General features: G+C 41.8%; 2 protein-coding genes across 11 annotated transcripts in view; one reads left to right on the top strand and one right to left on the bottom strand.

Moving 5' to 3' along the window:
• tfb1m (transcription factor B1, mitochondrial) overlaps positions 1-12,244 on the top strand; it is a 67,793-nt gene that overhangs the window by 48,888 nt on the left and 6,661 nt on the right. For 4 of the 5 annotated variants that reach the window (XM_072265350.1, XM_072265346.1, XM_072265349.1 and 1 more), the window contains 3 exons: positions 2,430-2,557; positions 6,263-6,542; positions 7,894-9,705. In XM_072265350.1, the coding sequence (XP_072121451.1) occupies positions 2,430-2,557; positions 6,263-6,500 (366 nt within the window). In that variant the 3' untranslated portion in view covers positions 6,501-6,542; positions 7,894-9,705. Of the gene's footprint in view, positions 1-2,429; positions 2,558-6,262; positions 6,543-7,893; positions 9,706-12,244 lie in introns of those variants that run through there. The other variant, XM_072265347.1, reaches the window with a different exon arrangement.
• Positions 6,885-12,244, bottom strand: part of LOC140201358 (rho guanine nucleotide exchange factor TIAM2-like) — a 278,281-nt gene continuing 272,921 nt past the window's right edge. For all 6 annotated transcript variants that reach the window (XM_072265342.1, XM_072265339.1, XM_072265341.1 and 3 more), the window contains 3 exons: positions 9,520-9,607; positions 8,700-8,857; positions 6,885-8,313 (listed from right to left, as the gene is read on the bottom strand). In XM_072265342.1, coding sequence (XP_072121443.1) covers positions 7,706-8,313; positions 8,700-8,857; positions 9,520-9,607 — 854 coding nt within the window. In that variant the 3' untranslated portion in view covers positions 6,885-7,705. The remainder of the gene's footprint in view (positions 8,314-8,699; positions 8,858-9,519; positions 9,608-12,244) is intronic.

Raw genomic sequence — 12,244 nt, 5'->3', positions numbered from 1 at the left:
ATTTCCTCACACATCCAAATGACTTGCAAATTAGTAGGTTAATAGGTCACTGTAAATTGCCCTAATGTGTTGGTAAGCAGTAGAATTTTGTGGTACTGTAGTTGATAGGAATGTGGAATGAATAGAGGGATTAGTGCAAATGGGTGCAGACTCAGGTCAAAGGGGATATTATATGCGCTGTGGTTTATGTTGCCACGAAATATGGGAAGCAGATATGATTCAGTATCCCAGATGTAGTGTAACTTGGGTTCAACACAACCTGTATGCCCTATACACAATGTAAGTGTCTTTTACGAACCCTCCGACTCACAGTTATCTTGATTGTCACCCTGTCATTTGTAAAAATACTATTCCCTTCTCTCAGTTCCTCTGCCTCCACTGCATCTCTTCTTAGGAAGAGACTTTCCATTCCAGAACATCCGAAATGTTCTTTTTTTTCAGAAAATGACGTTTCCCCCCCACCATAAATGATGCTACCCTCACCCACATTCCCTCTATTTCTCACACGTCTGCCCTCAGACCATCACTCCCACACCCCCGCTCTGTTCCCGTTGTCCCCAGGTACCATGCCACAAACCTCCGTATCTAGCACATTATTCTCACAACTTCCACCATCTCCAACAGGTTCCTACCCACCCACCCCCAGCTTTCCACAGGGATCACTCTGTACATCACTCCCTTATCCATTCACCCCACTCCACAGATCTCCTCCTGGCACACATCTCTGCAAGCGTGACAAGTGCTACACCCGCCCCTACTGTTCCTCCCTCACCGGCATTCGGTGCCCCAAACAGTCCTCTAGGTTCTGGCGAGACTGTTGAGATCATTTATTGCATCTATGCTCCCAGCATGACCTCCTTTGTCAGTGAGAGTCGATGCATATTGGGGTACTGCTTCATGAGCATCTTCCCTCTGTCTGCCACAACAGCCAGGATCTCATGGTAGCCACCCATTTCAACTCGACTTCCCATTCCTACAGCAACATGTCTGTCCTTGGCTGTCTCTACTGCCACAATGAAGCTGAACACAGGTTGGAGGAGCAACAGCTCCTATTCCACATGGGTAGTCTCCAACCTACTGGCATGAACATTGATTTCTCTAACTTCCTGTAACCACTCCCCTCTATTTCCCTGCCTGCCTTTTTATTTTCCTCCCATTCTGATTACCTTTTCTCTCCCTTCTGCTCAACTGGTCATCACTTCCTTCTGGTTCCCCTCCTCCTTCCCTTTCTTTCCTGGTCCACTGTCCCGCTCCAATCAGATTCCTTTACCTTTTCCATCTATCACCTCCCGTTTTCCACATCGTTTCACCCACCCACCCACCTTCCCCCTCATCTGTTCTTACCTATCACCTGCCAGCTTGTACTCCCATCTTATTCTGGCTTCTGCTCCCTTCCTTTCCAGTCCTGATGAAAGGTCTCGGTCCAAAACGTTAATTTTTATTTCCCTCCATTGACGCTCCACAGCCTGCTGAGTTCATCCAGCACTTTGTGTGTCCTCCATCTGTTCTAATATTCTGGTAATAGTTGTGCAGGAGTGATAGGGTGGAGAAATGAAGCAAAATTACCTGGTTAAGTTGGGCCAAAATAATTGATTTAATAATTCCATGTCTTTTCATGATTTTTGCTTTTTAAAAAATTTGTTTTCTTCATTTGCAAAGATTTAAAATATGCAGCTGCCTGTTAAAGAACTGAGGACATTTTGAATTGTTTTCTGCTGGGCAGAAAGGTTGAATCTGTTCTCGGTCAGGTCTATTTCTGGAAACATTAAATACATGTCACTTGATTGGGAAGTAGTAATTTACTAAGTGTTTGTCAGTGCCCTACACTGGATACTGAAAACAAACATACTGGTACAGCAAGCAATGGTACTTGGCCTCCACAGCAAGAGGATCTGAGTGCAAGAACAAAGATGCAGTGCTAGGAATATACATGACCATCATGAGAACACACTAGCAGTACTGTGTGATTCTTGCCTCCTTTAAAAAAAGGATAAACCTTCCTTGTGGGACTGCATATGAGGGAAAATTAAGTTTGTATTCACCTATGCTAAGAATGAGGGGGGATCTAATTAAAATTTATAGAATTTTAACAGGGCTAAAACATACTAATGTTCCTTAGGGTGTCTGGCATGAAGTGTCACAGGTTGAGAAATTTTCTTATTTGGAGAATGATATATTTATGGAATTCTTTATCACAAGTTCTGTAGAGACCAATATAGCTGAATATTCTTGAGGAGATACTAAATTTATAGACATGAAAGACATCAAATGAGAGCAGGTCAATGATATTAAGAGAGACGATCCTATTGAATATTAGAGCGGGTTCAGTGGTCATTTGGTGTACGTTTTGATGCTTTTGTAGATGATCTGATTTTATTATTTTCCTTTTGCACCAGTAACTGCATGTTAAATCTAAGCGTTGTTTCCAGGTTGATGTAGGAGTTGTACATCTGACTCCGCTTGAGACACCACAGATTAAGCAGCCGTTCAAACTCGTGGAAAAGGTCGTGAGATGTGCCTTCAGCTTTCGGAGAAAGCACTGCCACCGAGGAATTGAGTAAGTTAGAGACAGTCTATCGCTGGTATGTTTTTGTGAATTGAGAAATTTTTATCACATTTAGATGGAATTGATACTTTTGCACATTTGTTTGATCAAAACAGAATCAGTGAAATATGTTTTTAATGCTGCAATTGACAGTAGAAATTATGCTTGTTTGAGAACTGTACTACCTCCTTCTTGCTTTCCAGTGAAGGTCTTAGCCCAAAACATTGGTTGTTTATTCCCCCAGCATAGATGCTGCCCAACCTATTGTGTTCCTCTAGCAGTTTTTGTGGGTGTTACTTTAGAATTCCAGCATCTGCAGAATCTCCTATGTTACCCATATTCAGAAACATAGAAAGTAGGTGCAGGAGTAGGCCATTCGGCGCTTCGAGCCTGCACCGCCATTCAGTACGATCATGGTTGATCATCCAACTCAGAACCCTGTACCAGCCATCCCCCCCTGCCCCCCATACCCCCTGATCCCTTTAGCCACAAGGGCCTTATCTAACTCTCTCTTAAATATAGCCAATGAACTGGCCTCAACTGTTTCCTGTGGCAGAGAATTCCACAGATTCACCACTCTCTGTGTGAAGAAGTTTTTCCTCATCTCGGTCCTAAAAGGCTCCCCCTTTATCCACAAACTGTGACCCGTCGTTCTGGACTTCCCCAACATCGGGAACAATCTTCCTGCATCTAGCCTGTCCAATCCCTTTAGGATTTTATACGTTTCAATCAGATCCCCCCTCAATCTTCTGAATTCCAGAGAGTATAAGCCCAGTCGATCCAGTCTTTCATCATATGAAAGTCCTGCCATCCCAGGAATCAATCTGGTGAACCTTCTCTGTACTCCCTCTATGGCAAGAATGTCTTTCCTCAGATGAGGGAACCAAAACTGCACACAATACTCTAGGTGTGGTCTCACCAAGGCCTTGTACAACTGCAGTAGTACCTCCCTGCTCTTGTACTCGAATCCTCTTGCTATGAATGCTAGCATACCATTCGCCTTTTTCACTGCCTGCTGTACCTGCATGCCCACTTTCAATGACTGGTATACAATGACACCCAGGTCTTGTTACACCTTCCCTTTTCCTAATCGGCCACCATTCAGATAATCTGTTTTGCTGTTCTTGCCACCAAAGTGGACAACCTCACATTTATCCACATTAAATTGCATCTGCCATGAATTTGCCCACTCACCTAACCTATCCAAGTCACCCTGCATCCTCTTAGCATCTTCCTGACAGCTAACACTGCCGCCCGGCTTCCTGTCATCCACAGACTTGGAGATGCTGCATTTAGTTCTCTTGTCTAAGTCATTAATATATATTGTAAACAATTGGGGTCCCAGCACTGAGCCTTGCAGTACCCCATTGGTCACTGCCTGCTATTCTGAAAAGGTCCCATTTATTCCTACTCTTTGCTTCCTATCTGCCAACCAATTCTCTATCCACATCAATACCATACCCCCAATACCGTGTGCTTTAAGTTTGCACACTAATCTCCTGTGTGGGACCTTGTCAAAAGCCTTTTGAAAATCCAAATATACCACATCCACTGGTTCTCCCCTATCCACTCTACTAGTTACATCCTCAGAAAATTCTGAGATTCGTCAGACATGATTTTCCTTTCACAAATCCATGCTGACTTTGTCTGATGATTTCACCACTTTCCAAATGTGCTGTTATCACATCTTCGATAACTGACTCTAGCATTTTCCCCACCACCGATGTCAGGCTTACCGGTCTATAATTCCCCAGTTTCTCTCTCCCTCCTTTTTTAAAAAGCGGGGTTACATTAGCAACCCTCCAATCCTCAGGAACTAATCCAGAATCTAAAGAGTTTTGAAAAATTATCACTAATGCATCCACTATTTCTTGGGCTACTTCCTTAAGCACTCTGGGATGCAGACCATCTGGCCCTGGGGATTTATCTGCCTTTAATCCCTTCAATTTACCTAACACCACTTCCCTACTAACATGTATTTCCCTCAGTTCCTCCATCTCATTAGACCCTCAGTTCCTACTATTTCCAGAAGATTATTTATGTCCTCCTTAGTGAAGACAGAACCAAAGTAGTTATTCAATTGGTCTGCCATGTCCTTGCTCCCCATAATCAATTCACCTGTTTCTGACTGTAAGGGACCTACAATTTGTCTTAGCCAATCTTTTTCTTTTCACATATCTATAAAAGCTTTTACAGTCAGTTTTTATGTTTCCTGCCAGCTTTCTCTCATAATCTTTTTTCCCTTTTCTAATTAAGCCCTTTGTCCTCCTCTGCTGGACTCTGAATTTCTCCCAGTCCTCAGGTGTCCTGCTTTTTCTGGCTAATTTGTATGCTTCTTCTTTGGAATTGATACTATCCCTAATTTCCATTGTCAGCCATGGATGCACTACCTTCCCTAGTTTATTCTTTTGCCAAACTGGGATGAACAATTGTTGTAGTTCATCCATGTGATCTTTAAATCTTGCCATTGCTTATCCACCGGCAACCCTTTAAGTATCATTTGCCAGCCTATCTTAGCTAATTCATGTCTCATACCTTCAAAGTTACCCTTCTTTAAGTTCAGAACCTTTGTTTCTGAATTAACTATATCACTCTCCATCTTAATGAAGAATTCCACCGTATTATGGTCACTCTTACCCAAAGGGCCTCGCACGACAAGATTGCTAACTAACCCTTCCTCATTGCTCAATACCCAGTCCAGAATGGCCTGCTCCCTAGTTGGCTCCTCAACATTTAGCCTGCTTTGCAGTCAATGACCCATTTGCAAGCTACTTTGCACACATGGAAATGCACTGTAGAAAGGACTTGAGTAATCAGGACCAATGTTAAAATGCTTGAACATGGTTCTCAAAGATTAGGGACTTTGTTCACGTATTTATCAAATGCTCACCTGGTCTGACTGGAAAATTATTGTTTCAAGTTGATTATTTTTCATTAGATTCTGAGGTACGGTAATTGGCAGTAGTATTAACTTCTTGCTCTTTCATGGGTCTAGCCGTTTTCGGCATCAGCAGCTTCATAAATCAATGTGTTGAGTACAGGAGATGGGATGTTATGTTGAAATTGTACAAGACGCTGGTGAGGCCAAATTTGGAGTACAGTATTGTGTGCAGTTTTGGTCACCTACCTACAGGAAAGATGTAAATGAATTTGAAAGAGTACAGAGAATTTACAAGGATGTTACCAGGTCTGAAGGAACTGAGTTATAAGGAAAGACTGGGAGGAGATTTAATAGACATATGGGATGGGGTAAATGCAAGCAGGCTTTTTCCACAGAGGTTGGGTGGGACTACAACCAGAGGTCATGGGTTAAAAGTTTAAGGGGAATATGAGAGGAAACTTCTTCACTCAAGAGGGTCGTGAGAGTGTGGAACGAGCTGCTATCACAAGTGGTGCATGGAAGCTCTGTTTGGATAGGTACATGGATGGTCGGGGTATGGAGGACTCAGGTGCCGATGCAGGTTGATGGGAGTAAGCAGTTTAAATGCTTCGGCATGGGGTGAAGGACTTGTTTCACTGCTGTACTTCTCTATGACTCTAAACAGTGTTTGCATGTCTTTTAAACAGGTTTTAATAGTTTAAATTACAAAATACCATAACTTGGGAAGTATAGTTGGTATTAAGATCTGTTTGAGTAATTGTCCTTTAGTATGTTCTGAATGTTTAGCAGCAACAAAATTATAGATAATGACATTTTGAAATCCTTGCTTTTTCTAGAACTTTATTTCCTGAAGCTCAACGAGCACAGCTAACAGAATGGATGTTTTATACTGCTGATGTCGACCCCACACTCTGCCCAACTCAGCTTTCTGTACCTCAGTTTAGAAACCTTTGCAATGTATATAGCCAGCTTTGCAACGAGAATGTGGATCTTTTTTCTTATAACTACAGAGAAGAATTAAAACAAAAGCGGCTTCTTCGTAAAAACAAATCTCGAGGGAGTGAAGATTGCTAACGTTGGACATCAGGCCTTTGTAACGTCAATCTGAAAGTGCAGGTACTGAAAATTAACAATAAGCTTTGGTCCTTGGTTTTTATGACATGAAAGTTCTGGGAAAGAATCTGGTAAAAGTGATTGGCAGTTAATGCACTTGTGTGTGTTTTTTTAATTTAAATAATGCACCTTTTTAATCTCATGTGCATTCCATGAGTTTTTCCCTCATGGTGAAGCACTAAAATGATAAGCTGGTTTACAAGCTGAGGTTTTAAAAAGGACCCTTGATCCAAATGACTGAGCATGGCAGGTAATCAAGTTATCTTTTTAATTGGATCTAAACATGTGTTTTGACAATAATATTTTGTTTTAAAGACATCTAAAGGAAATGAATTAGAGAGCTTCTTGAATACAATATGTATATTTATTTAACATTGAAGTACTTCCTGCATGTTTAATGTCAAGTAGTCATTCACCAGAATATAAAATATAACCCATTAAAACCAATATTACAATGCAGTGTGTAAAATTACAATATACACAACCTCCAGTTTTTATAGACAAAAAAAAAAATCAAGATGCCTAAATAGAAGAATGCTAGCATTAAGAGGCATATACTTTACTGAAGCCTGGAGTGCTGAACATAATGTTAAATAAGTGGAGCCCTGTGTTAGGCTACCAAAGGATAACTTTGCCAAAATAGATTAAACAAAAGACACACACACCATATTTAGAAACTTAAAACAAGACACAATGTAACATTTCCTTTGATAATTCTGGTGCTAATGTAAACCATTATTTTCCAACTATAAATAAAATTAAGATTTACAGCCTATTATTAAAATAAGCAATTTTATTGAAAATATTACTTTTGGTGTTCAATACCTGCGTTATTTGCAAATCTACATATAAAACTAGTGTTTTATAGAAACCCAAACAATTTTATTATCCATAATGGATAATAAATAATTGACTTCTGTACTTAATATTTTCTTGAACGAAAATGTTTTAATTATCTACATTTGAGGCTGACATTTGAGGTTGAGTCTTAGTGCAGACGGCATTAAGACAAACTAAACATTGCTTTCCTTTATTATGTTTCTAAAGTCTTTAATCTTAAAATCAACTGGACAAAACAGTACAACTTAAGTCTGAAGAAAAGACAAAATAAACTAACTTCAATTTCTGGTAAACTCCAAAGCCCGAATTGGGCACTTTCCTAGAAACTAAGGCTTCCCATTACTTTCAATATTTTCATAAAAGCAATCTTCATTAACTACAGAAGTCAGGCTCTGTATGCTAAATTCCCTCTCCAGCACAGAATTCAAATCAATATTTGGCCCATCTGATTGACTATCCAGAGATCGGTTATGCTTATGCATCACTAACAGATTCCCTTTGTTCTTCTTTGTAGTTGCACTCTTTCTTTTGATGGGACAGAAGTGACCTCGCATTAGCCTAAGATGATCTGTTTGTTCGACCTCTTCTGCTTCTGTTTGTTGACTTGATAGCTGCTCCAAGGCAGCTTTGGTATCAATCTGCATTTTTTCAAATTGTGCCTCAATTTCATTTGTTGAAGACTCATTCTTGGATTCACACAAGTCATCTTCATCACTTAAAATGTCTGATTCCTTTACTTCACCTTCTTGGGCACTGTGTTCCCTCTTTGTGCATGATAGACTACTGTGTTCCAGGCCACTCTCTGAGGTATGGCAGCCACTGCTTAAAGTCCCACTGCTCAGGCTACATTCATCTGAATCAGTGTTGCGTCTCTCAGAATCCTGACACCAAATAGTTGGGGAACGTTTGGTTAACCTTGATGCTCGAGTTGAAGCTGAAGTGAAGAAATAATAAAATTTAATTATTGATCACCCAGGAATGTAAAGCAGGATATGAGCTAAGTTGAATTTTAAAACAACCTGCATCATAATTTGAGAAACTTCTCGTATCTATTGCATTAAATAAACCTTGGAGGCCTGACTCACCATTGATTTGAATATTTAACCTTATTATGCTGAGGATAAAAATAGTAGAGTGCAGAAAAATCTAAAACCATTGGTGGAACACTCTTTCAACACACAGAACATTCCTCAAGCAGTATCTGTACAGCAGATGTAAAGGTAACTTCAATTCAAGGAAGTGTGATTAGAAGACATAATTAAGCACAATTACTTTTTATACAGAACGGCCAAGAATTTGGCAGTTCATATAGGGTCTTACCAATTTTGGCAGATGATGGCACTCTGTTTCTTAGGGGAATCAAATGATCTTTGTTAAGTTTTTCAAGTGGTCCTTCTGACTTGGTCATATGCCGACGAACATTCTCCCTCAGAATTGAACGTATCACTTTAATGATATTTGTTTTACTCTCAGGATCACTGCAAATAGAAAGGCGTTAAAAGAAATAACTATTGTTGCAAAAATATATTTAAGACTACGTTTTCAAAGTATTTTGGATTTAAATGATCACAGATCTTGTCAGTTTGCATGCTAACAAAGTGTCCTGTTGCAGGACTTATGTAGAAATCTTTACCAACAGTGAAGATAAAACTTTGTGGCAGTAATGAAAAATTTAGGGGTTGACATTTGGCAACTTTTATAAAACATATATAATTAAACTGTCTGTGTTAGACTAACTAAGACCTAGAATTGAATCCATTTTCTTGACGCGATTAAAGCTAGGATATTTTGGAACAGGAGGAAGCTGAAGAAAGAATTGCTTAGGTGTATTTATCTTAACAAAGAAGTCAGTAATCTAGGAGAAAACACTTAAAAATAATTTGCCCTTGCAGGATTAAAGAGGACAATGATTCTTTCATTTGGAGAGAAGAATCGGTCTAGTTAATGTGTTAATTGCACTTGCTCTGAAGAAAATGCAGCTTTGTACAGTTTTGCATTGGTTTCTGAAAACATTACTACCATCAAGGGGGCATGGATAATCTTTGGTCTGAGGTAGACTCAAAAGGAAGGGAGTCTGTATACAAGAACTTTATCCATTCTGATCTCCCTCTTCCCAAATAATTTCAGTGATTGAAGTTACCTGCTACATAGTTGAAATATTGTTTCAGGTCGTCCTTCTATTTCAGATTTGGTGTGGATTAATTCCCAGATGCAGTTAGTATCTGTCCCTGAACCAAAAGACAATGATCATTCTAGAGGCATGTTGCTGATTTTTAAAAAAACCTTAACAGTCCCATGATTAGAACTGTGTAATAAACTGTTCACTAGGTAAACAACAGGAATTCTGCAGATGCTGGAAATTCAAGCAACACACATCAAAGTTGCTGGTGAACGCAGCAGGCCAGGCAGCATCTGTAGGAAGAGGTACAGTCGACGTTTCAGGCCGAGACCCTTCGTCAGGACTAACTGAAGGAAGAGTGAGTAGGGGATTTGAAAGTTGGAGGGGGAGGGGGAGATCCAAAATGATAGAAGACAGGAGGGGAAAGGATAGAGCCAAGAGCTGGACAGGTGATAGGCAAAAGGGGATACGAGAGGATCATGGGACAGGAGGTCCGGGAAGAAAGACAAGGGGGGGGAACCCAGAGGATGGGCAAGGGGTATAATCAGAGGGACAGAGGGAGAAAAAGGAGAGTGAGAGAAAGAATGTGTGCATAAAAATGAGTAACAGATGGGGTACGAGGGGGAGGTGGGGCCTTAGCGGAAGTTAGAGAAGTCGATGTTCATGCCATCAGGTTGGAGGCTACCCAGACGGAATATAAGGTGTTGTTCCTCCAACCTGAGTGTGGCTTCATTTTTACAGTAGAGGAGGCTGTGGATAGACATGTCAGAATGGGAATGGGATGTGGAATTAAAATGTGTGGCCACTGGGAGATCCTGCTTTCTCTGGCGGACAGAGCGTAGATGTTCAGCAAAGCGGTCTCCCAGTCTGCGTCGGGTCTCGCCAATATATAGAAGGCCACATCGGGAGCACCGGACACAGTATATCACCTCAGGTGAAGTGTCGCCTCACCTGGAAGGACTGTTTGGGGCCCTGAATGGTGGGAAGGGAGGAAGTGTAAGGGCATGTGTAGCACTTGTTCCGCTTACATGGATAAGTGCCAGGAGGGAGATCAGTGGGGAGGGATGGGGGGGGGACAAATGGACAAGGGAGTTGCGTAGGGAGCGATCCCTGCAGAATGCGGGGGGGGGGGGGGGGGGAGGGAAGGATGTGCTTAGTGGTGGGATCCCGTTGGAGGTGGCGGAAGTTACGGAGAATAATATGTTGGACCCGGAGGCTGGTGGGGTGGTAGGTGAGGACCAGGGGAACCCTATTCCTAGTGGGGTGGCGGGAGGATGGAGTGAGAGCAGATGTACGTGAAATGGGGGAGATGCGTTTAAGAGCAGAGTTGATAGTGGAGGAAGGGAAGCCCCTTTCTTTAAAAAAAGAAGACATCTCCCTCGTCCTAGAATGAAAAGCGGAACAAGTGCTACACATGCCCTTACACTTCCTCCCTTCCCACCATTCAGGGCCCCAAACAGTCCTTCCAGGTGAGGCGACACTTCACCTGCGAGTCGACTGGGGTGATATACTGCGTCCGGTGCTCCCGATGTGGCCTTTTATATGTTGGCGAGACCCGACGCAGACTGGGAGACCGCTTTGCTGAACATCTACGCTCTGTCCGCCAGAGAAAGCAGGATCTCCCAGTGGCCACACATTTTAATTCCACATCCCATTCCCATTCTGACATGTCTATCCACGGCCTCCTCTACTGTAAAGATGAAGCCACACTCAGGTTGGAGGAACAACACCTTATATTCCGTCTGGGTAGCCTCCAACCTGATGGCATGAACATCGACTTCTCTAACTTCCGCTAAGGCCCCACCTCCCCCTCGTACCCCATCTGTTACTTATTTTTATGCACACATTCTTTCTCTCACTCCTTTTTCTCCCTCTGTCCCTCTGAATATACCTCTTGCCCAACCTCTGGGTCCCCCCCCCCACTGTCTTTCTTCCCGGACCTCCTGTCCCATGATCCTCTCGTATCCCCTTTTGCCTATCACCTGTCCAGCTCTTGGCTCTATCCCTCCCCCTCCTGTCTTCTCCTATCATTTTGGATCTCCCCCTTCCCCTCCAACTTTCAAATCCCTTACTCACTCTTCCTTCAGTTAGTCCTGACGAAGGGTCTCGGACTGAAACGTCGACTGCACCTCTTCCTACAGATGCTGCCTGGCCTGCTGCGTTCACTAGCAACTTTGATGTGTGATCACTAGGTAGTTCAATTTATATTGTATTAGCTGGTTATCAAAATAGAAACCTATTGGTAGCATTTCCATTTACCATTGAATGTTCTAAAATTAGTCTCTGGGGTGTTAGAGTTAGGTATCTTGAACAGCAATGAGATTAAATGAACGAACTTATATTGGTACCAAGTGGTAGCAATCAAAGGAAATTGAGTATGTATGCCATTAGATACCCACAAACAGGTTATGAGAAGCTTGTAAATTAGTAAATTACCTTGTAATCTTTATTTATGGTTCTTATTGCTGGACAGTGAACATATGTGAGTGCGGAAGGGAGCCCGAATGTGTCGCAGGTTTGCAAACTAGATAGTGCCTGACTGGCAACCCATTTCACAATGAGCTCAGTTCTCTTCTCTTGACTTTTGCTGTCCCTGAAGACCGGTTTCTCCCCATACTTTATGCATCCATCATTCCCGACATAGAAATAAGTATTTTAGAACCACTGCTTTGGAGGTTAACACCACACACAACTCTTGACTACTGTGCCTGTGTAATAATGATGACAATACAGGTGAATATTCTCC

Source organism: Mobula birostris, chromosome 8 (genome assembly GCF_030028105.1).
Source record: "Mobula birostris isolate sMobBir1 chromosome 8, sMobBir1.hap1, whole genome shotgun sequence".
Lineage (NCBI taxonomy): Eukaryota > Metazoa > Chordata > Chondrichthyes > Myliobatiformes > Myliobatidae > Mobula > Mobula birostris.
This window is presented reverse-complemented; position numbering and strand designations above follow the sequence as displayed.